At 43.4% G+C, this 25650-nt stretch overlaps 1 protein-coding gene across 12 annotated transcripts in view; it reads right to left on the reverse strand.

Annotated features, from left to right (window-relative positions):
• Positions 1-25650, reverse strand: part of LOC124148647 (ack-related non-receptor tyrosine kinase-like) — a 177738-nt gene that overhangs the window by 67622 nt on the left and 84466 nt on the right. For 10 of the 12 annotated variants that reach the window (XR_007220313.1, XM_048394069.1, XM_048394058.1 and 7 more), the window contains exon 2: positions 785-1023. Coding sequence is in view for 11 of the 12 variants with exons in the window: in XM_048394069.1 (XP_048250026.1) it covers positions 785-1023 (239 nt within the window). In the remaining variant the exon portion in view is untranslated. Of the gene's footprint in view, positions 1-784; positions 1024-5756; positions 5833-13215; positions 13461-25650 lie in introns of those variants that run through there. The other 2 variants (XM_048394062.1, XM_048394061.1) reach the window with 2 other exon arrangements.

Below are 25650 nucleotides of genomic sequence, written 5' to 3' on the forward strand. Positions count from 1 at the left end.
AGTCCATCTGCAAGTGTGTGCTACAGTGTATTCAGGTTTCCATTTCTATTTGTGAATCTTTGATGTGAGGCCATGTGTTTTCTTTACTGTTTCAGAGAAACACCACCACAGGTCCAGCCAGAATCATCTCGGAACTTGACAAAGATTAGATTCACCCTGATGCTACAACATTTAACATATGCAATGCCTATACTCAGCCCTGGCCTATACACTACTAACATTATGCAAAGTTTGTAGGATCTCCTCAAGTTCCTGTTCATAATCAAAGGTAGTTGACAGAGTGAGCTGGGATTAAGACTGCTTTAGATAGTATTTCATGTAACATGGTCTGTTAGACCGTCCATATTTTTGGCTTGGTCTATGGATTCGCCAACATAAAAAAGTATATTTAGAAGAAAAACAAAATCAGAATGACAAGGTTTTTTCTCACTGCCTACAGTAAATATAGCTTTGAAAATAAAAATGCCAATGAAATTCTGTTAGATTTTAGATTTATAATATTTTTACAACCCAAACTAAGCCATGATTCAATTTTTTTTATCTCTTTACGATCAAAATCAAACTTTAATATGATTAATGAAGGAGGAAATCCCCAAGTAGTGGATATCATAAATGTTTACATTGCTGAACCCATCCCAAGGGACAAATCTGGGAATTGAACCACAATCATGGATCCTGGCACAACTAAGGAACACAACTCTGCACAGTAATTCACAGCACCTGAGACCACAAAGCCAGCCTGCCCCCACAAATCACTTGTGAGTAAAGGTAAAGATCACTGTACCTTCTTGAGTTTTCCAAAGGTTCCTTGTGGACATTCCTTCTTGTAGAACTTCTTCAGCCTCCTCATCTCTGGCTTGGCCATGCCGATGGCCTCCAGGTCTTCCTCCTTCACATATTTCAGGTGGTCCACGCACGTGATCTTCAGCTCATTGCGGAGCCCACTGAGGTAATGCTCCAACTGCGCTTCCGCCAGGAAATCCTGGAGGTCCCGCGGAGACGACATCGCTTCCTCCTCAGTTCCTGAAACACAATGTGGAAGGTTAGAAAAGAGCTCAGTATTGATACACAACATTGAAGAGTTAACATTGGAATCATTGCTGAAACATTTAATTTAGTCTGAGAGGCTGATACCTGTCGTTCTAATAACAGAACTGGAGGTATATCTTGTCTGTCAGTTGCTGCAATGTCCTGTGGGGACCTGGTCACGGTAAAGGACTCCACCACTCTATTGCTTGTCAAAATGGTGACTGAACCTGACCAAGTGGTCAAGTCCAATGACTTGGTGGATTGCATGTCATTGTACCCCAATGACAGACATCTTTGCTCAAAATATCAACCACTGTTTTTTCTGGCCCAGACTTTATTATTTACATGCTGCTGTGACGTAGCAGGAATGATGTCAACTGAACTTTGCTATGTGTGACTATCTGAGTCAAGCCCTGGATTTGACCGGGACTTTCCAAATGCTTTTCTAACTCAGTTCAACAAATTGTCCACTTTACATTCACATTAACAGCCAGATTCTTGACTACACCAACAATACAACAAGCTGTACTGTATTTCTGATACCCTACCTCAGCCACAGATCTCTGCACAGTGCATATGTACCTAACAGTTAGTTTCTACCGGGTACCCATTCAAGAACTGCTTATGATCTCATATTGCAAATAACCAAACACAAAAATATCTACACAACCAAGGTATGCTCTGTCTAACCCATAATAATGATGAGAATAGCAGCATAATGTCCACCTGGTCTTCAAGAACAAAAAATTAAGACAAAATTGTTATGGATGAGCAACTTCTTTATTACAATTGTGCTACGTTTCGGTGTAGATTCTAACACCGCTATCAAGCAAATTATAAAAAATTGATAAGAGTCAGAATGAGAGAATATGGTTTTACGCCGCTTTCAGGAATATTCCAGCAATATTTCGGCAGGGGACACCAGAAATGGGCTTCACACATTGTACCCATGTGGAGGATCGAACCAGGCTCTTCAGCATGATGAGCAAACGCTTAAACCACTAGGCTACCCCGACGCCCAGTTAAGAGTCAGAACATGGTCAATTGAGAATTGCCTTTCAATAACAATAGAAAACAAACCATCCTAAAACGAGGAATAATTATAATCTGTAGGACTGCATGGCATTACTGATATACTGCAACAAGCCATTCAAACGTTACATATTGCAATATTTTTTCTGTGTTCCGGTATCTTAGGTAAAAACTATATAACAAGTTTTGTTATTATTTGTATCGTTTAACCTAAATTGTACACAGAAAAAGTATGTTATCTCCCCTGTATCCATGACTGCAAAATGGCAGCGATTGACCAAGCTGACTTTGACATTGTAATATTTACTTTGGTAAGTCATAAGAAAATAGGAGTTGCTTGTACAATCAGTGTCAATCAGTGTCAAACTCTTTAGCTCCAATATATCGCAATATGTATCATTTTGTTTGTTTTTGTTTGTTTGTTTGTTGTTTAAAGCCTTACTCAGCAATAATCAAGCCATATGACAGCTGTAAATAACCAATCTGGCCCAGACAATCCAGTGATTGACATCATGAGCATCAATCTACACAATTGGGATATGATGACATGCAGCAACCAAGGCAGCGAGCCTGATCACCCGATCCCGTTAGTCGCCTCTTACGACAAGCATAGTCGCTTTTTATGGCAAGCCCGGGCTGCTGAAGACCTATACTACCCCTGATCATCAAAGACTGCAATACATATCACAATGCAGATATCTGTATTGCAATACAATGTTCACAGCCCTACTATACTGTACAAACAGTGGAACATAACAAGTCATACACTGATTTAACCTTAAATCTGTTCAGACCATTCAATACCAAACATTAAATAATACATAAATAATAACACTCTGTACAAAATCGAATTATTAAAAATAATAACAAAAATCAATATGAACTTACACCTCAAGGCTGTCACTAAAGCGCATGAGTGAAAACGAATATAACTGATTGAAGATTGGATAACATTAGCGGTTCCACAAAGACGATCTGATAATGAGACCATGTAATTTAAGAAAGGCTTGGTGCCCCAACTCAATAACTGGGTGAGGTCACCTTGACCTGACAAGGGAGAGCCCGCCATCACAGACAGTGAACAGTGATTCCTGGGACCATGGGCTGTACCTCCTGGCAGTGCCAGCACAATCAGTCCATCTCCATCCCAGCTGGGACCATGGGCTGTACCTCCTGGCAGTGCCATCGCAATCAGTCCATCTCCATCCCAGCTGCACCGGGAGCTGCACCGGGGCCTGCACCTGGAGCTGCACCGGGGCCTGCACCGGGAGCTGCACCGGGAGCTGCACCGGGGCCTGCACCGGGGCCTGCTCCAGTATGCAGAGACCATATTTTGTGCATGGATGCTGATGGATGATACAGCTAGATGGACTCACTCTTGAAGTGAGTGAGTGAATAACACTTTTAGTCCACTACTCCTTATACTGATAACGGGCCGGTTGGGTAGCCTAGTGGTTAAAGCGTTCGCACGTCACGCCGAAGACCCGGGTTCAATTCCCGACATGGGTACAATGTGTGAAGCCCATTTCTGGTGTCCCCCGCTGTGATATTGCTGGAATATTGCTAAAAGCGGCGTAAAACCATACTCACTCACTCATTATACTGATAACATACAGCAAAATCCTTAAAAATAGCAAATATCTACTTGTCCTTATGATACCTTCACTATTGGGCAGTTTGGCAAGGATGAGAAGACGAGCGCCAATTTCTACCGCTATGAATGTTGTTTAATGTTGCTGTCACAAACATTCCAGCTTATAAACTTCTCGTGACGTCATCCTATTGCTCTCACTGGCCTTCATTTCAAAGAGTATTCTATCAGCAAGGATTTTCTCCAGAATATCTGTCCTGGGGATATTCTAAAGAAAGTCCCTGTCTCAGGGATATTCTATAGAAACTTCCTCTGTCCCAAGGACAATCACAGAATGATTTCTTTGATTTGATCTTTCACAGGACAATACACACGTTGGATGTAGTCGTCCTTGCCCGCATCCACAGCAGAAATAGCTGACAAGTCAGACAAGTGCAGTTTCTGTATCGACATGAAGTTACATTCAACGGTTGGCCTCACACCAACATCTCGATACTTGTATACAGCTCATAAAGATATCCAGCTTGCAGACCATCAGAGCTGTATACCCCCATTCTACAAAGGACATAACCTAGAAATGAAGCGTGGCATCCCACTGACTGCACCCGAGCTGCTGATGCAGCCTCCGAAATTCATGCTAGTCTGCGTGTCCGAGGCTTCTCAAATGTGCTGAGGACAAGTGAAAATCCAATTTTGGTAGTCCTCATTGACTTGTTGCATTTAAGGACCACAATTCTGAACCAGTTAAGTGCTTCAATTTAGCTACACATTGGAACTGAATAAAACTGAAACATTTAGTAAACATGTTTGTCTTGTTCAAGCAGGACTAGCTTCAAACCCTCAGGGCCAGTGACATAAAGTTTATGCTGGTCCTCCCGATTAGTCTTGAAAAACCAGACTTTCTGAGACTGTCAATACTGTCAATACCTAGCTTTCATGGAACCAAGGAACCCCAACGTCTCTCAATATATTTCAGGATGAGAACAGGCTGCTTGTGGAGGTGAGAAAGGGATGAGAGTGAGTGAGTGAGTGAGTGAGTTTGGTTTAACGCCTCTTTTAACAGTATTCCAGTTATATCACGGCGTGTCAGCTTAATGTGGGAGGAAAGCCCTAAGTGATGCAGGTCTCAGATGTTTACCACTTCGGTAAAACCCACGAGCACGGGTATGGTGCTGACAAACTTAGAAACATAATCGGGGCAAACCGGGATTCGAACCCACAATCATAGGTTTCTGGCGTGCCCAAGGGACGCAACTCTGCATTGCGAAACACGGGGCCTTAGACGACTGGGCCACCCGTGCCCCCGAGAAAGGGATGAGAACAGGCTGCTTGTGGAGGTGAGAAAGGGATGAGGATGGATTAGGGGTGATTGTTTTATAGAAAATATGTTCAAGTGTTTGAAAAAGAGACAAGGATATCCCTATAACTCTTTTCTTCCCCAACACATTGTAAAATTCACAACTTTGATGATGGTGGACACAAGGCAAGTCGTTACAGAGGAGCTTGGATCAGGCAAATGTACAGACCTAGCAAGACTGATTCAATACATGTCTGCTACTCTGTCTGGTAACTCACACAAGGCATTCATTACGATGTCTACACTGCAAAAAGCTGAAAGACCCCACAGCTTAATCCCTCCTTGGTATCACATCACATTTTTGGAATATTTAGAAAGTTAAAAAAAAAAACATATGTAAAAGAAGTTCAGAAACAACCACAACCAACCAGCTCAAGGCTACATTATGACATGAGAAATGTTTGTTGTTTAACGCCACACTAAGCAGTATTCCAGCTATATGACGGCAGTCTGTAAATAATCGAGTCTGGACCAGACAATCCAGTGATTGTCATCATGAGCATCAATCCACGCAAATGGGATACGATGACATGCAGCGAGAATGTCATTAGTCGCCCCTTACGTCAAGTCACCTTTTATGGCAAGCATGGGTTGCTGAAGACCTATTCTTCCCCGGATCTTCATGGGGAGACAAGCATGGGTTGCTGAAGACCTATTCTACCCCGGATCTTCACAGGTTGACATGTGAAATGAAGAATACATACAAATCATGAAGACATTCAGAGCATACATAGCTTTTTTCTGTACCTCTTATTATGTCACCGACTGACAAACGTTCCAGAATACATTTCCAATACTTGACAATCATTGTCATCAGCGAGGTGTACCCAACAGTTCTTCAAACTAGGAACAAAGTGATGTCGGCTCTATGATACACTGGTTTATACAGCTGGAGACACGCAAGCAATCAGTGATTGTGTAAATTGCTCCCCACTTGCTAATTGGTGACCTACTTTAATCCGAAACAGACACTGTTAATTGGTAACAGCTTCCAGCTTGTGATTGACATCTGCTGGTGTGTAATGTACAATGGTGTACATTGCAGGGCACCTGGGATGTGTCTGCTTATCTCCTTGACTGGCAGCTGATGATGTCATTAATTACAACAATTAGGCAGCAACACCTTGAAGATGCTATCAGCATAAGAGGATACAGTGACTGGGATGCTGGGAAGATGGACAGGGGTGGAGAAAGGGAAGGGGTGAACGGGAAGAGGTGAACAGGAAGAAGGTGAAAGTTAAGATTGGGGGAGAGGGAAGGGGGTGGGGTACAGGAAAAGGATGGGGTGGGGAGAAGGTAAGATTGGGGGACAGGGACGGGTGGGGACAGGAAAGGTGTTGGGAGAAGGTAAGATTGGGGGAGAGGGAAGGGGGTGGGGTACAGGAAAAGGATGGGGTGGGAGGTGGGGACAGGAAAGGTGTGGGTGGGGAGAAGGTAAGATTGGGAGAGGGGGTGGGGACAGGAGAGGGGTGGGGTGAGGGAAGAGGTGGGGAGAAGGTAAGATTGGGGGAGAGGGAGGGGTGGGGACAGGAAAGGGCTGGAGAAAGGGACGGGGAAAGGGAAGGGGTGGGGTGAGGGAAGAGGTGGGAGAAGGTAAGATTGGGGGACAGGAAGGGGGTGGGGAAAGGGAAGGGACGGGGAAAGGAAAGGGGTGGGGTGAGGGAAGAGGTGGGAGAAGGTAAGATTGGGGGACAGGAGGGGGTTGGGGAAAGGGAAGGGTGGGAAGAGGGAAGGGGGTGGGGGACAGGAAAGGGATGGGTGGGGTGAGGGAAGAGGTGGGAGAAGGTAAAATTGGGGGACAGGAGGGGGGTGGGGAAAGGGAAGGGAGGGAAGGGGGTGGGGACAGGAAAGGGATGGGTGAGGGAAGGTATGGGTGAGGGAAAGGGTGGGGAGAAGGTAAGATTGGGAGAGAGGAAATGGATGAGAAGGTAAGATTAGGGGACAAGAAAGGGATGGGATGAGGGAAGGGGTGGGGAGAAGTTAGATTGGGGGAGAGGGAAGGGGTGGGGAGATATGAGTGGGTGGGGAGATTTGAGGGGAGTGGGGAGATATGAGGGGTGGGGAGATATGAGGGGGTGGAGGAGATATGAGGGTGATGGGGAGATATGAGGGGTGTGTGGAGATATGAGGGGGTGGGAAGATATGAGGGGATGGGGAGATATGAGGGGTGTGTGGAGATATGAGGGGTGTGTGGAGATATGAGGGGTGTGTGGAGATATGAGGGGTGTGTGGAGATATGAGGGGGTGGGAAGATATGAGGGGGTGGGAAGATATGAGGGGTGTGTGGAGATATGAGGGGTGTGTGGAGATATGAGGGGGTGTGTGGAGATATGAGGGGTGTGTGGAGATATGAGGGGTGTGTGGAGATATGAGGGGGTGGGAAGATATGAGGGGGTGGGAAGATATGAGGGGGTGGGGAGATATGAGGGGTGTGTGGAGATATGAGGGGTGTGTGGAGATATGAGGGGGTGGGGAGATATGAGGGGGTGGGGAGATATGAGGGGGTGGGAAGATATGAGGGGTGTGTGGAGATATGAGGGGTGTGTGGAGATATGAGGGGTGTGTGGAGATATGAGGGGTGTGTGGAGATATGAGGGGGTGGGGAGATATGAGGGGGTGGGAAGATATGAGGGGTGTGTGGAGATATGAGGGGGTGGGAAGATATGAGGGGTGTGTGGAGATATGAGGGGTGTGTGGAGATATGAGGGGTGTGTGGAGATATGAGGGGGTGGGAAGATATGAGGGGGTGTGTGGAGATATGAGGGGTGTGTGGAGATATGAGGGGGTGTGTGGAGATATGAGGGGTGTGTGGAGATATGAGGGGTGTGTGGAGATATGAGGGGGTGGGAAGATATGAGGGGTGTGTGGAGATATGAGGGGGTGGGAAGATATGAGGGGTGTGTGGAGATATGAGGGGTGTGTGGAGATATGAGGGGGTGTGTGGAGATATGAGGGGTGTGTGGAGATATGAGGGGTGTGTGGAGATATGAGGGGTGTGTGGAGATATGAGGGGTGTGTGGAGATATGAGGGGTGTGTGGAGATATGAGGGGTGTGTGGAGATATGAGGGGGTGGGAAGATATGAGGGGTGTGTGGAGATATGAGGGGTGTGTGGAGATATGAGGGGTGTGTGGAGATATGAGGGGGTGGGAAGATATGAGGGGTGTGTGGAGATATGAGGGGTGTGTGGAGATATGAGGGGGTGTGTGGAGATATGAGGGGTGTGTGGAGATATGAGGGGTGTGTGGAGATATGAGGGGTGTGTGGAGATATGAGGGGTGTGTGGAGATATGAGGGGTGTGTGGAGATATGAGGGGTGTGTGGAGATATGAGGGGTGTGTGGAGATATGAGGGGGTGGGAAGATATGAGGGGGTGGAGAGATATGAGGGGTGTGTGGAGATATGAGGGGTGTGTGGAGATATGAGGGGTGTGTGGAGATATGAGGGGGTGGGAAGATATGAGGGTGTGTGGAGATATGAGGGGTGCGTGGAGATATGAGGGGGTGGGAAGATATGAGGGGTGTGTGGAGATATGAGGGGGTGGGAAGATATGAGGGGTGTGTGGAGATATGAGGGGGTGTGTGGAGATATGAGGGGGTGGGAAGATATGAGGGGTGTGTGGAGATATGAGGGGTGTGTGGAGATATGAGGGGTGTGTGGAGATATGAGGGGGTGGGAAGATATGAGGGGGTGGAGAGATATGAGGGGTGTGTGGAGATATGAGGGGTGTGTGGAGATATGAGGGGTGTGTGGAGATATGAGGGGGTGGGAAGATATGAGGGGTGTGTGGAGATATGAGGGGTGTGTGGAGATATGAGGGGGTGGGAAGATATGAGGGGGTGGAGAGATATGAGGGGTGTGTGGAGATATGAGGGGTGTGTGGAGATATGAGGGGTGTGTGGAGATATGAGGGGGTGGGAAGATATGAGGGGTGTGTGGAGATATGAGGGTGTGTGGAGATATGAGGGGGTGTGTGGAGATATGAGGGGGTGGGAAGATATGAGGGGTGTGTGGAGATATGAGGGGGTGGGAAGATATGAGGGGTGTGTGGAGATATGAGGGGGTGTGTGGAGATATGAGGGGGTGGGAAGATATGAGGGGTGTGTGGAGATATGAGGGGTGTGTGGAGATATGAGGGGGTGGGAAGATATGAGGGGTGTGTGGAGATATGAGGGGTGTGTGGAGATATGAGGGGTGTGTGGAGATATGAGGGGTGTGTGGAGATATGAGGGGTGTGTGAAGATATGAGGGTGTGTGGAGATATGAGGGGGTGGGAAGATATGAGGGGGTGTGTGGAGATATGAGGGGTGTGTGGAGATATGAGGGGGTGGGAAGATATGAGGGTGTGTGGAGATATGAGGGTGTGTGGAGATATGAGGGGTGTGTGGAGATATGAGGGGTGTGTGGAGATATGAGGGGTGTGTGGAGATATGAGGGGTGTGTGAAGATATGAGGGTGTGTGGAGATATGAGGGGGTGGGAAGATATGAGGGGGTGTGTGGAGATATGAGGGTGTGTGGAGATATGAGGGGGTGTGTGGAGATATGAGGGGTGTGTGGAGATATGAGGGGGTGTGTGGAGATATGAGGGGGTGGGAAGATATGAGGGGTGTGTGGAGATATGAGGGGTGTGTGGAGATATGAGGGGGTGGGAAGATATGAGGGTGTGTGGAGATATGAGGGGTGTGTGGAGATATGAGGGGTGTGTGGAGATATGAGGGGGTGGGAAGATATGAGGGGTGTGTGGAGATATGAGGGGGTGTGTGGAGATATGAGGGGGTGGGAAGATATGAGGGGTGTGTGGAGATATGAGGGGTGTGTGGAGATATGAGGGGGTGTGTGGAGATATGAGGGGTGTGTGGAGATATGAGGGGTGTGTGGAGATATGAGGGGTGTGTGGAGATATGAGGGGTGTGTGGAGATATGAGGGGGTGGGAAGATATGAGGGGTGTGTGGAGATATGAGGGGTGTGTGGAGATATGAGGGGTGTGTGGAGATATGAGGGGGTGGGAAGATATGAGGGGTGTGTGGAGATATGAGGGGTGTGTGGAGATATGAGGGGTGTGTGGAGATATGAGGGGTGTGTGGAGATATGAGGGGGTGGGAAGATATGAGGGGGTGGGAAGATATGAGGGGGTGTGTGGAGATATGAGGGTGATGGGGAGATATGAGGGGTGTGTGGAGATATGAGGGTGTGTGGAGATATGAGGGTGATGGGGAGATATGAGGGGTGTGTGGAGATATGAGGGGGTGGAGGAGATATGAGGGTGATGGGGAGATATGAGGGGTGTGTGGAGATATGAGGGGGGTGGGGAGATATGAGGGGTGTGTGGAGATATGAGGGTGTGTGGAGATATGAGGGGTGTGTGGAGATATGAGGGGGTGGGAAGATATGAGGGGGTGGGAAGATATGAGGGGTGTGTGGAGATATGAGGGGTGTGTGGAGATATGAGGGGTGTGTGGAGATATGAGGGGGTGGGAAGATATGAGGGGTGTGTGGAGATATGAGGGGTGTGTGGAGATATGAGGGGTGTGTGGAGATATGAGGGTGTGTGGAGATATGAGGGGTGTGTGGAGATATGAGGGGTGTGTGGAGATATGAGGGGTGTGTGGAGATATGAGGGGGGTGGGGAGATATGAGGGGTGTGTGGAGATATGAGGGTGTGTGGAGATATGAGGGGTGTGTGGAGATATGAGGGGGTGGGAAGATATGAGGGGTGTGTGGAGATATGAGGGGTGTGTGGAGATATGAGGGGTGTGTGGAGATATGAGGGGGTGGGAAGATATGAGGGGGTGGGAAGATATGAGGGGTGTGTGGAGATATGAGGGGTGTGTGGAGATATGAGGGGTGTGTGGAGATATGAGGGGGTGGGAAGATATGAGGGGTGTGTGGAGATATGAGGGGGTGTGTGGAGATATGAGGGGTGTGTGGAGATATGAGGGGTGTGTGGAGATATGAGGGGTGTGTGGAGATATGAGGGGGTGGGAAGATATGAGGGGTGTGTGGAGATATGAGGGGGTGGGAAGATATGAGGGGGTGTGTGGAGATATGAGGGGGTGGGAAGATATGAGGGGTGTGTGGAGATATGAGGGGTGTGTGGAGATATGAGGGGGTGGGAAGATATGAGGGGGTGGAGAGATATGAGGGGGTGGAGAGATATGAGGGGTGTGTGGAGATATGAGGGGGTGGGGAGATATGAGGGGTGTGTGGAGATATGAGGGGTGTGTGGAGATATGAGGGGTGTGTGGAGATATGAGGGGGATGGGGAGATATGAGGGGGTGGGAAGATATGAGGGGTGTGTGGAGATATGAGGGGTGTGTGGAGATATGAGGGGTGTGTGGAGATATGAGGGGGTGGGAAGATATGAGGGGTGTGTGGAGATATGAGGGGGTGGGAAGATATGAGGGGGTGTGTGGAGATATGAGGGGGTGGGAAGATATGAGGGGTGTGTGGAGATATGAGGGGTGTGTGGAGATATGAGGGGGTGGGAAGATATGAGGGGGTGGAGAGATATGAGGGGGTGGAGAGATATGAGGGGTGTGTGGAGATATGAGGGGGTGGGGAGATATGAGGGGTGTGTGGAGATATGAGGGGTGTGTGGAGATATGAGGGGTGTGTGGAGATATGAGGGGGATGGGGAGATATGAGGGGGTGGGAAGATATGAGGGGGTGGGGAGATATGAGGGGGATGGGGAGATATGAGGGGGTGGGAAGATATGAGGGGGTGGAGAGATATGAGGGGGTGGAGAGATATGAGGGGTGTGTGGAGATATGAGGGGGTGGGGAGATATGAGGGGTGTGTGGAGATATGAGGGGTGTGTGGAGATATGAGGGGTGTGTGGAGATATGAGGGGTGTGTGGAGATATGAGGGGGATGGGGAGATATGAGGGGGTGGGAAGATATGAGGGGGTGGAGAGATATGAGGGGGTGGGAAGATATGAGGGGGTGGAGAGATATGAGGGGGTGGGAAGATATGAGGGGGTGGAGAGATATGAGGGGGTGGAGAGATATGAGGGGTGTGTGGAGATATGAGGGGGTGGGGAGATATGAGGGGTGTGTGGAGATATGAGGGGTGTGTGGAGATATGAGGGGTGTGTGGAGATATGAGGGGGATGGGGAGATATGAGGGGGTGGGAAGATATGAGGGGGTGGGGAGATATGAGGGGGTGGGGAGATATGAGGGGGTGGAGAGATATGAGGGGGTTGGGAGATGGAAGGGGATGGGGAGATGGAAAAAGGGAGTGGAAGAATGAATGATGGGGAGACAGGGTTGGAAAAGGGTGGGGGGGGGGAGGTATGGGTGAGAGAGGAATGGCGACATTATTGAACAACCAGAAGAAACACATTTCATAACCACTCTGACGAAATACATGTGGGATAAGTTCAAACACTTATCTTCTGGTTACTGAGCACAGATAGTTATTGTATATTCCATCACAAGCTGTTTTCAATAACATACAACCAGGATGATTTGGGACATTTTGCATTTATATTTAATGGGGTATCTTGGTAAAGAGTATAGATAGTGATTTGGGGCAATTAAGGACATTTAAACTTAATTATTCATGAACGAGTGTTAGACCTATGATCCTTCTTTGAAAGTTTTCTATTCCTTGTCATCATGGACTGAATATCCAAAAAGTACAATCTAAAAAAAATAAAATATAAAAAAGTAATTTTAATAGAGATATTTCTATTCCATGCAGTTTACTGACGCCAAGAACGCCCAACAGAAACGATTTCCCATATCACCATGTCAAGTCAGGTGAAAAGGTCATGAAATTCTCCATCATAAATTTTTTATGTCATAAATTCTAATATTCATGTTGTAATACATAGTCCAACTGCTTTAAAACTGACCGCAATCCATTCATACATTTCAGTGACGAGAACAATGCAATGAGATTTGGAACCATTCACACATGCATTCTGTTACAGACATCTGTCTGCAAAACTATGCACAGCGCACAATGACGCATCACCGATGCAACCCTCAACATAATTGCAAAATTGCACCACAGCCCCATGGCATGAAACCAGCCATTCTGGTTGTCAAGGTCTACCTTGCAGCATTAAATAAACAAAATTGATAAGAGTGACAAATAATCAATAAAGGTTATGCCAAGGCACATCCATCCCTTCAAATTTCACCAATAAATATGATATCACTGTCAAGGAAAACTGCCGGAAAAATGAAATATCTTACCGCTACTGCACAGCATGGCGATGTGAGTCACTGCTATCTTTTTCTCCTGGGCATTCAATCAGCCCAAAATATCAAGGGCAAAGACTATCTGTGTATCTGGTGTTTATAAACTCATACTCTGATATACCATCTTCCTCAGAACACATCGTCATGCCCGAGAAAGATTACACACACCGATGACCAGCAACATCAACGCTGGTTGTGATTTGGAGCATTGACAGTCGATAGCTCCGGATCTCTTTGTTACACCGCCTCATTCAGCCTTTGTGGGAAAAGAAACGATTTGGGGCTGTTTTTATTTGTCAATGTTTTGTACGAGCCCATTGAGGAGTAGTAAGAATGATGCGTGTATTTGTGTCATTAAAGACATAATGGCTATTTAAGTTCAACATTGTAATAAACGATAATGTGAGAATTCTAATTTGATGAACATAATTTTGCGAGTTGCTTCCCTTATTCATAAAGTTATGCAGGAGCCGTTTCATTGAAACTGAAATTGAATAACAAGATCATAAGGTGTCACTATCTCGGAGAGATTCATTGTTCCTTAAAACAGCTGCCGCAACGTGTATGAATACCCAGAAAAATAAATTAGACCCTAGCTTAATACCAAGGACTGGCCATTTATCATAGGGGTGGGTGGCCGGTGGCATTGGTCTTATAAGGTCTGTCTTAGGACCTCCCTATTTTTGTAACATTATTTCATGACCCCTCCTCCTAACACACACACATACTGTGTATCAAATTCAAGCCTTTATTTATTTCAAATAATGATAACACAGTCAAATCCTTCATTATTTCACAGCAAATAGGTGATGTGTAATTATCATTCGCATGTGTGATGCTTATTTGTCACATGTGTCAAGTGGCCTTGAAAACAATAAAAAAATAAATCTTGGATCTCATCTATGCATTATGTTAAACATAACAAATTTGAATATAATACAAGTGCATCAATACATATTCTTCACCATTCACAACAAAGTGGGATGTGTGGTGCATACAGACAACTTTGACAAGTGTTTGCACAAATGTGTTCTTGTTTGTTGAATAAGATACTGTACAGCTCACAGCAACCCAAGTACAAATGACCTCGCTACTCAAATAAAATGAAAATCTCTTGAATAAATATTCAACCATAACAGACAGCCCCCACAAAAGCACATGTGTCTTCCAATACAACAACAGCTAACTATTTCTCTACTTGACAAGTCCAGATGAAAGGCAAACGCTTGCTCAGCGGAGCAGGGAAATCTGATTGAAGGTTATATACCTATCGGCATACACACATCACTGACTTGCTGTACACAACGTTTATCTGTCTCAAAGGGCAGGCTGCTGCCTTTTCAGGTGCTTTGTTTAATACAGTTTATAGGTTTAATTCAAACTCAACCATAAATATAAAGGACAGAGTCTGGAGTCTGGCTTCGTGTGCCTGAATGCTAAATATTGCTGTAAAGCAAGAGAGATATGCCAAGTATTTCATGGCGATGCAATGCTATCACAACAAATCATTATACAGAACTAAACTGGGGCATGTTGAGGTCACATAGATATGCCATTTACCTGTGGGAAATTGTCATTTTCAGGTGAAATATTTAATCCCATAGAGTTTCGACTTAAAATGTTACATCTGTACAGTGATGTGTTAAAAAACCTCTTGAAATGATTAACCCAATGATAACATTTCAGTATACACCACTCCATGTTTGATAGGGATGTTTTTATCTTTCCATGACGCACAAAACTGTCAAGTGTATATATAATACACAGAATGACATCTCTGTTTGTTTGTTGTTTAACTCTGCACACAGCAATATTACAGCTATATGATGGCGGTCTGTCAATAATCGAGTTTGGACCGGACAATCCAGTGATTGATGTCATGAGAATTGATACGATGACATGCATCAACCAAGTCAGCAAGCCTGACCACCTGATCCCATTAGTCGCCTCTTACAACAAGCATAGTCACCTTTTGCAGCAAGCATGGGTCTTCACGGGTCAGTATTGTTGTTAGTTTTGATGTAGTGATTAGTGAGGCGTTCCAGTGCCAATGAGGTTGTCATTTTTAAGGTGAAAAGTATTCCTTTGAAATATACATAACACATGAATGTGTAACTACAGATTTGAACAAGTGGCATCTGTCCCCAGTTAGACCAGTAAAATTCAGTATGCATTCATGCTTGGTAATGACACAAGGTCTAAACATACATACAAAATTAACAAACAACTAGGGCTGGGACTGGTAACTTGGGTACCAGGGTTGGGTGGGTACTGAGTAGGATCCGGGTACCCACAGGACTACCCGGACCCATGGTTAGTCACGTAATATATTGTTTAATAACAAAATTCACAACTCCATGGTAACACTATAAGTCACTAATGTTCTAATTTCTTTCTGTCCATGCACACATTCCTTCCGACTTTTGTATATTTGAATACAGATAAAGCTTCAGTCATAAGGGTTTATCTAGACCTACTCAGAGGTAGATATTCGATACCAAGTCTGCATCAAATGAAAGTCCCAAATTGAAATACAATTTTCCCTGTGCTAAGATATTATGAAATTAAGAATATTAAAAAAATCAAATTTGAAAAATATCATAATTATCCCCCAATTTGCCTGCCTTGGGCACTTAGTTTGATATGCCAGAGAAAACCATGAGAACACTTCAGTGTTATATTACATCAGTTATATATATATATGTCAGTTATAGGTGTATTTAAGTACTATCTGCCAGGGTTCTTGTAAAACAATTCCCAATCGGACATTTCATACCCAACTCTTGAGAACCACAGCGGGGTACCTGGGTAGGGTCCGGCAATAGGAGTCAGGGACCCTGGAAATATATTTGGACTTGTCCCATCCTCTACTGACAATTTTTCTTCTGCTTTAGGTTGTATGAATGCATACTGATTTGAAAATGTTAATATCAGTGGAACGATTCAAACAGCAAATAATATACATTCTATCTGTCAAATTTGACAAACCTTCATAAAAAAAATAATGAACAAGAAGCTATACATTGGAAATGACAACTGTAACTAAACAAAAACACTCGGGTCAGTTCATGTGTGACCAGGTAATTTGAAGTCCAATCAGGAAATTATTAAACAATGACTGTACTGTGTACAGAGGATATTTTGGTTAATGGCTGTGACCTACAGCTGCCCAAATATGTTATACGATCATGGAATGTCTACAACCGTCTTATAAATAGCCTGTTTATTTCCTGCAACGCAACACGTGATCTGTCAACAGGCTAAATATGACACATACACGATCTGAGTGGACAGGTCTATCACGGAAGAGAGGACAGTAATGCCTAACTGACCTCCATGCACTCGACAGTCTGAGTGACCGCTTTAACAGTCATGGTGTCTGACCTCGTGGGTCACGTATCATTATATCAGAAACTAGATTATGGGAGAAAGCAACCCAGTTCTGAGGAATATTAATGAGTTTGGGGTCTAATGGACAAGTGGTGGTGTCAAAAGCCCTGAATGTCAACATCGTTTACTGATTTGACACAGTTGTTTATGTTGATGGACTGTATTTACTTTAAGTTTGTAAAATACAGTAACCAAGTAATTGTAAAACTAACACACGGTCCCAGTGATGGACACCAGGAAGAAACGCCACTATCAGATGATAGCTTTCATGCAAATCTTAGAAATCATAAAAAAATGTATTACAAAGAGTGACTTCAAATATAACACATAAGCAATATCTCAGCCATATACTACAATGAGATAATTAAAGATACCAGTTTCAGTTTTTACAGAATATAAACTGCATAGCTTCACTGAATGGAAGTAAAGTACAGACGGTGCTCAGGAACCAACCATTCACTCATACAATCATTCACTCATACAAGCATTCACTCATACAATCATTCACTCATACAAGCATTCACTCCTTGTACAATTCATTCACTCATACAATCATTCACTCATACAATCATTCACTCCATGTACAATCATTCACTCTTTGTACAATCATTCATTCTTTGTACAATCATTCACTACTTGTACAATCATTCACTACTTGTACAATCATTCACTCGTTCACTCCTTGTACAATCATTCACTTCTTGTACAATCATTCACTCCTTGTACAATCATTCACTCCTTGTACAATCATTCCCTTGTACAATCATTCACTCGTTCACTCCTTGTACAATCATTCACTCCTTGTATAATCATTCACTCCTTGTACAATCATTCACTCCTTGTACAATCATTCCCTTGTACAATCATTCACTCCATGTACAATCATTCCCTTGTACAATCATTCACTCCTTGTACAATCATTCAATCCTTGTATAATCATTCACTCCATGTACAATCATTCACTCTTTGTACAATCATTCATTCTTTGTACAATCATTCACTCCTTGTACAATCATTCACTACTTGTACAATCATTCACTCCAGATACAACCATTCATTCCTGATGCAATCCCCAACTCCTCATACAATCATTCATTTCATCTAAATTCTTTATTTTAAGCCACAGCCCATATTACAAAACACACTTTATAAGATACAAAGTCAAAGTAACAATTCATTTGGTAATTTAACACAAACACATTGTACGTACAAAGTTGTCTGATACAATCATTCACTGCTGATACAATCATTCACTCCTGATACAATCATTCACTCCTGATACAATCATTCAGCACATTCAAAGTTCTCCTGTAACTCTCTAATTCACAGAACACCCTGAATGAATCTTACATCTGAACATATGTTTCTGAAACATCTGGCTATCAGAAAAGACAGATGAAGATTAAAGTTTATTTTCTTCCCAGGGCATCCCAATAAGCTAATCTTAGAGCAGCATTTCCAGTCCTGATTACACACTAAATATACACATGGCAGCTACAGAGGAGAGGCAAGGAGGCAGGTGCTCCATCCTTATACTCACTGGCTTCATCCCATGACGAGTCACACAGAGTTATCTCCCTTCACCATTTACACAGAGCTTGAGACTCATCTGCCGGGCGATTACCCAAGATAAGATGGATTTGGTTTTAACTGCAGTCTTGCAAAAAAAAACACCACATGGAGATGCTTGTTCAGTCCCGTAAGGAAACAATCTGACAGGTAACTGTAACTCCTGACAACTGAAGTTTCATTATAGTACTAGGCACTGAAGCCTTTCATTTGTAATGAAAACACAAAGCAACTGTCTGGATAATATGTGATATCATGAAAAGTTCTTCAGTACCAGGATGCCGTTGTACAAAACAACATTTTCTGCGATTGTCGTAAGTCTGTTAAGGGATGGGAGTGACAATCACCTTAGCGTTAAGATCGCTTTGTACAATAGCACCAGAAATGCACTATGATTGTAGTTCGTCCTGGCTATCATGGGGATTGGGTGTTTGAAATGTGTGACCTGGCTCTGTGTCATCACTGCTCATGCTATCAACCACTAGTTTGACTGAAGGGGTCATTGGTACTGTCAGAGGTACTACAGATATTTACCCCAAATACGTTTCTGTATACAGAAATGTACCCAAGCCAAAACCAGAATACAGAAAGGTACCCGGTGCCCTAAACGGCAGACGAGTCCAAATTCCTCAACCTAACACTGAAACCGGTTCATGTTCTTGTTCTGGTTCGCCTGATGTTGAGTGCATGCTGCAATGCATGTCATACAACATGACAGTTCCGTTCCATTTATGGTAAGGAAATACCAAGAGAAAAAAATATGAGTACTGCCATGTTGAATTTTACTGCGCTTTGTCATCCAGGATGTGTCGTATATGTAAGCGTTCAAGGAACTTGTTCAGCGCACTGAGCAATAAGGCCCGCGGCAGAATTTAACGGACTCATCGTAGGGTACCTGTCAGTATTCTGATTTTAGGTGGGGTTTACTTCTGTATGCAGAAACATACCTCGGGTAGATATCTGTCTTACCCACTAGTTTGTCTGGTCCAGTTCAACTTGTACACAGGCTACAATGATATAGCTGCTGAATGTGGCACACTAACTCACTTGATGACGTCAAAGTTTATAACAATCTTAAAGTCTCCTCCAAAAGGGATCAAAGCTACATTTACATGTATTTCGACACAAACTTTCTACAGCGTCTCATTACAGAACAGCGATGCAGATATAATGGGTACGGAGCTATGATTCACTCTTATTGATATTCTAGACCAGTTTCATGCATCAAACTATTCAGTGATCTTAACTTGCAGATGAGCAGCCAGAGGACCCAATGACCAGAACAGCATGTTTGGCAGAACAAGTACCAGAGTCACTGAGAAACCCTTTTTGGTTCACAGGCTAAGGAGTCAGTGGGATAAATCCCTCAAGAATTGTCTTATGGTGAATAAAAGCAATGAGGTATTTGGAATATTAAAAACTGTTCTGTAATTTGGTAGCACGGGAAAAATAGTGAGTGAGTAAGTGAGTGAGTATGGTTTTACGCCGCTTTTAGCAATATTCCAGCAATATCACGGCAGGGGACACCAGAAATGGGCTTCACACATTGTACCCATGTCCGGAATCTAACCAGGGTCTTCGGCGTGACGAGCGAACATTTTAACCACTAGGCTACCCGACGGCAAATATTACAGTGAAGAGTAGATACATATTCTGGAGGGGAAACTGGACATGTTTGAAAAACATGTTTATTATTTCTGAAATAGACACTGAGTTTTGCCTGGGTCATTGTTCAATGAAGCAATCTGCTGCAGCTACTGCAACTTCTACACTTTAACATAGACAGACCACAAGCTTGTAGAACAAGACCAGGAGCCCTCTTGCACAAAGTGATCTTAGCGCTACGACCATCACAAGCCTATACTCCATTGAAGGAGGGAGTTACAATCACCTTAGCGCTAAGATCATTTTGTACATCAGGGCCCAGTGAACACACATCAGAAGGACTGCTATTGATCATGTGGTCTTTTGAAAAGTTATTACTTAAGAACAAAGTACGTTACTGACACCATAACTGGTATCTCTGACAGTGTGATGTCTAACGTTACAAGAGATGGACATAATTTTCATGAACCCAAAATGTACTCTGAACTTTTTGTCGAAATCGGCAGGTCAAAGGTGTGACAGTTGAGATAGTTTGACAACTTACAAACATTTTTGTATTCCCTTTTCAAGTATGTTTTTCATGCTGACTCTCTTTTCGAACTTTCTGTGATATATTCATATAATTTTCAATGGAATCTGTTTCGTTGAATAATTGAGACTGGTTATTTCTTTTTGATATTTACATTGCTGCATTTCTACTCAAACATAACTTTCGATTTGATTTAAATGTGCATTTAGAATTATTATTGCATCAACATTATGATCACACGTATTGCCAAGAGAAATACACTCACTGAGTCACAGCTGTCTACACTCTGTGCAACTGTTCTCCAATATTAGTTTCAGTTGTCTGAAATTTCATCCCTTAGTTCCATAGCAGCATGTACATGCATCTAAACCAAATTTATTTTTAGTTGAGGCAGCAAAAACAGAAACTGTGCCGCCGCAAATTAGGGGCAAGTTGCATGGGCCGAGACAGTCAAAAAACAAGCTGCTGAGATGAAACGTTTCCAGTTTCCAACACAGCGCCATCTGTTTACATCACGTCTCCCTCGTGAATCTCAGGGAGCATGAAGCAAATGCTAGGAAGGTTATGCAGACAATGGAAAACTGGCACATTAGGAGTCTGTTAGAGTAACATCAATTGCACAAACATGTCCATGACATTTCATGAAGTAATAAATAAGAAAGATATATATGTTTCTACGGAAGGTCTACTTTCTGAATAAACATTTCTACTGTATCTTGGCTGATGCAAAAAACTTATGCTAAAGAGATATCAAAAGATATTTTTGAACATCCGAGAGTAAGGTCAAAAATTATATGATGATTCATTTGTATTTTACAGGAGATGATGCACCAGGAGACGAAGATTATCATAAAATGCCTGCACAAAGAATGCTCTGTGATGCCCAAAACATTACCCATAGAAGTGATCACACCAGCTAGATGCAGCTAGAGTACCGATACATTGTAGGGGTCAAAATCAAATCTGGAGGTTCACTTGCCAAACAATGGAACATCCAAGCCCCTAGACATGACTTTCAAAGTATTGTCATGACAACAGCCAATAGGTAACTAAAAGTAGAGTTTAATATTTGATATAAAAAAACTTACCATGCCTTTTTTTAAATTATTTTTTTTTAATTGCTTTTTGAATATTCAAGCATATCTCATTTGTTTCACAGTTCATTTTGAAAACGTTTCAAGAGAAGTATCAAAGTTTTTCAGACTTTCCCAGACTCAGGAAATTTGAAATGAATATCAAAACTAATCCACCGGCATGTTAATCTGGGCTGCAAGAAATAACCACTAATCACGTAAAATCCTCATTAATGTCGAGACGGGGTATGGGCACCAGCAGCAGAATAATCCTATCAGCTGAGTTAACGCACCGGCCACCTGTATGGGCAGAGCGGGGATATTTAACCAATTAACTCCATAACCTTTCATGGCTGGGAAATTTCATCAGCAAAACACAAGTTTTTCTATGATGAAACATCAACAGCCGATGATTAACTTTAAGTAGGCGATAAGTCTGACAAACATACACATAACTCCTTTCATTTGATTTACAAATTATCATCTTCTTGTGTCCCTTTGTTTGTTGATACACTCTTACTCTTTAGCAGAAAGCATGGAGACAGTTAGTCTGCCAGACCAGAGACAATAAATTAAAAAAGGAATCCATCTCAAGTCTAGAACGATTTGGCAAGTCTAGATTGTCTCAGAAAGCTCAAAATAAAAAATGCAGCAAAGAGGGTTTGGGTGATCCTGGTACAGTCAGGCTGGTTAGGCTCATCATCACCTTAGGGCCCTTGCCCCCTCTACACGCAGCCCAGGCAGGGGACTTCTCCCAGGAAGTGCTGCCTAGTCGAACCCACCAATAACTTTTCGGAGAATGTGAAGACTCCCAAACAGCGCAGCCTTCTGCATTACCCAGATTGTCAGAGAGACTGTACACCTGGCACCAAACCGGGGTCCTCTCCCAACGTCAGTCAATATTATTATTATGAAGATGAGTATTTTCAGCGATTCTTGAAACAGGTAACAATTCAAATCCTTTTCTTCAGGTGAGCTAAAACTATGTTGAAAAACAAATACACCTCAACCATTAGTTTATATTTCTATAAAAGCCCACTCCCCAGATAAAACAAGATACATTGCAACAAGTCTAAAATGTCTACTTTCACTGAAGTGTTGATTTTCCAATCTTGAATGTGTCATGGTGTATATGTGTGTGCTGCAACATCATCTGGAGGGGATGTTCATGGGAACTTGTTTATCATCAGCAACCTCTTCAACTTATCAGGTTATTCGAGACTACATGCCCCTAACTCAACCAGGCTTCCCCAACACCTGAAGGTCAGGTTGAATCTAAGGCAGATAGAAAACCACATGCATATCATGTACAAAAAGCATTAGAACATGTTTCAGGAACTATCGGGTCTATACTGTACAAAACAAGTTAGGGATCATGAATATTTTGGGGATATTTTTATGAAATTGTGTGCTTAGTCTTTAGTACAAAGATAAATAAAAAAAAACATGCATGATCCCTAACATTTTTGTTCACAATAGTTTTTTATTGTTTCACGCTGCACTCAGAAATATTCCAGCTATATGAGAACAGTCTGCAAATAATCAAATCTTGACCAGACAAACCTGTGATTGATATTATGAGCAATGCCTCATACTATCAGGGTACAATGACAATCAAAGTTACCGAGTCTGACCAACCGACCCGATCCACCAAGTCGCCTCCTGCGATCAGCCTAGGTTCCTTGGATCTGGGCTCCTTTCGACAAAGCAACGGCATTCGTGAGTCTACGTTAAGGAATGGGAGTTATGACCACCTTAACACTACGATCGTTTTGTTGAACAGGGATCAATTCTAACGTGGAATCTCAACAAGGTCTTCAGTACTGACGTTTAACAGCAAAACAATAACTAAAACATAACTACTACATACCTTGACCAAATTAAGACGAAGGTCAACTTAGAGGTTGAAACCTCTTCTATGAAATAAGTACTTACATACAGCCTGGAAAAACACCACCAGAACCTTTCCGAAAAGGACTGACTTTGTGGTAGAATCCAAAATGATGTAACTCTACACCAACCACTGTTCACTCGTTCAAGTCTTGACAAAATATGCAGACATTCTGCTTGTTTTGCTGCAATTTTCAACAGTCAAACCAGACAACTATTCCCATTACTGCATCGTTTGAAAGGATGCCAAAGTAAAACGAGCTCAAAACCAAAGTATAGGCAAAACAGAATTGTGAAAACAACAACGACCTTGAAGACCTGGATGCAAGCAACCGAGCACAAAGCATCCATCAGTCAGTGCATGTCTGGTGTGTGCTGGGGTCCCCTGGCCTTCCCCTACGCCCTTAAAAAATATCCAGGTTTTCATGTCCAAGATAGTTATAGTGCTGTACCTTTCGGTATTATAGAAATTTGCATGCTTCATCCCTTGTGATAAATAACATCTATTTGAACCATTCTGCAAGATGGTTTATCATGGGGATTTTAAACATGGGAGACTGATCAATAATTCACTGGTCTGGGAGGTTTGGCCAGGAAGATGTGGTCCCCGTGTCTACAAGAATCTGAGGAAATAATCAAGCCCTTGACACCATGTACAGATCAGTCTCCACAAAGCCTTTGTCGAAAATATCAAAAGGATCTTGTTCCGTTGCCCAAGGCAAACTGTCCACACATCCATTTTATGATATCTACATGGGGGGAAACAGTTGCTCAGCAAACGCAGTCTGTTCCTTCTGTGTGTCTTTGTTGAGTAACAGCACTCAGCAATATTCCAGCAATATGACAGCAGTTTGTAAATAACTGAGTCTGAACCAGACAATTCAGTGATTGATGTTAGGAGCAATGATCCCAGATGTTGAAGCACAATGAAACTCTTATCAACCACACCCGACCACCCAATCCATTTGGTCGCCTCTTACGAGCAGCATAGTTTACTAAATACCTAATCTAACCAAGATTCCCCATGAGATCACAATGATATTCCCAGCTTGTCCATAGTTACCCATGGCTGATGAAACTGAACTAAATTTTGAGAGGAAACAAGTTGTTCTTCAGGTTTTCAATAGAATTGGAGGAGTAGTTACACATAGTTGATTGAAGAGTCATTGACAACACAATGAACAGATTAAGAAATAAAAGCAACATTACGCCATAGTCCGCAGTGAAACACCCAGATCACACTAACATGTAAAATTAGTTAGGACAGACAAACAATGCTTGATAATGGAAACAAACGCCATAACGATGATGGTTTTTTAACACAGTCCACATAATCCTTAATAATGCATGCCTAATGTCATCCTTGTTTCCACAGTGTTTCACAAAACAATTGTTCTGATGGAAGAAAACAGACACAGCCATGGGTAGCCTTTGGTCACATCCAACTCGTCCACGGCTAATAATTAGATTTGGGGACAAAACAAAAAGTCCCGTTAGATTTTCTCTAGTGTCAGACTAAAGGACAAGTGGTCGTGTTTAACCCTAACAGCCAATACCAATATCTACTGGCCTACTTTGTTGCAATGGATAACAGGAATTGAAACATTTCTGTCCTTAATTATATGCTACAGATGTAAAAGCCAGTCATATCACAGATCTCCAGGACTTGAGTCACAGGTTACCTTGTCAAACTGCTATCAACATAAGCCCTTCAGACAAAGAAGGATGTGAACATCACACCACACATCACAGATCACACATCACACATAACAGATCACACATCAAAAACAACATTTCATATTTCCCATTCCCAGCCTAAGGACTCACCTGCTTGTGTTGGCAATATCAAATCCTAGTTTATGATATGACCACAACAGTGTCAGCTGTTGTACATTTCAATAATAGATTACACCTACACAAGTAGTAATCAATATCAACATGGCGGACAATATCCTCAGGTAATTCTATTAGGACACAGTACTGAAATGAACAAGCTATTGACGCACTTAATGGTCGTTAACAAAGACATGAAAGGGTCCCTATCAGTACAGTGTACTCCGTGACTGGAGGAACAGGGAAGCTCTTCTGTTTACTGTTACAGAGTAAGAACTTAACACCAGCCAGCTGGCCCGGGGCTAGTAAAAACTCCTGCAGGCAAGTACAAATTTCCAAATTTGCCCTTTGTTTTAACATAACAAGGGCGTTTTACCTTTACCCGAGCTGATCAACCTTTTGAGTTTAGTTCTAACCCTGCACACAGCTTTACATTTAATTTTTATGACCTTTATGGCACACACAAATAAAGACTTTTTTTAAATTCTAGTGCTGCACTCGGTAATATTCCAGTAAAAGGATGGCTGTTCATAATTATTT

Source organism: Haliotis rufescens, unplaced genomic scaffold (assembly GCF_023055435.1).
Source record: "Haliotis rufescens isolate VD_foot unplaced genomic scaffold, xgHalRufe1.0.p SCAF_13, whole genome shotgun sequence".
NCBI lineage: Eukaryota > Metazoa > Mollusca > Gastropoda > Lepetellida > Haliotidae > Haliotis > Haliotis rufescens.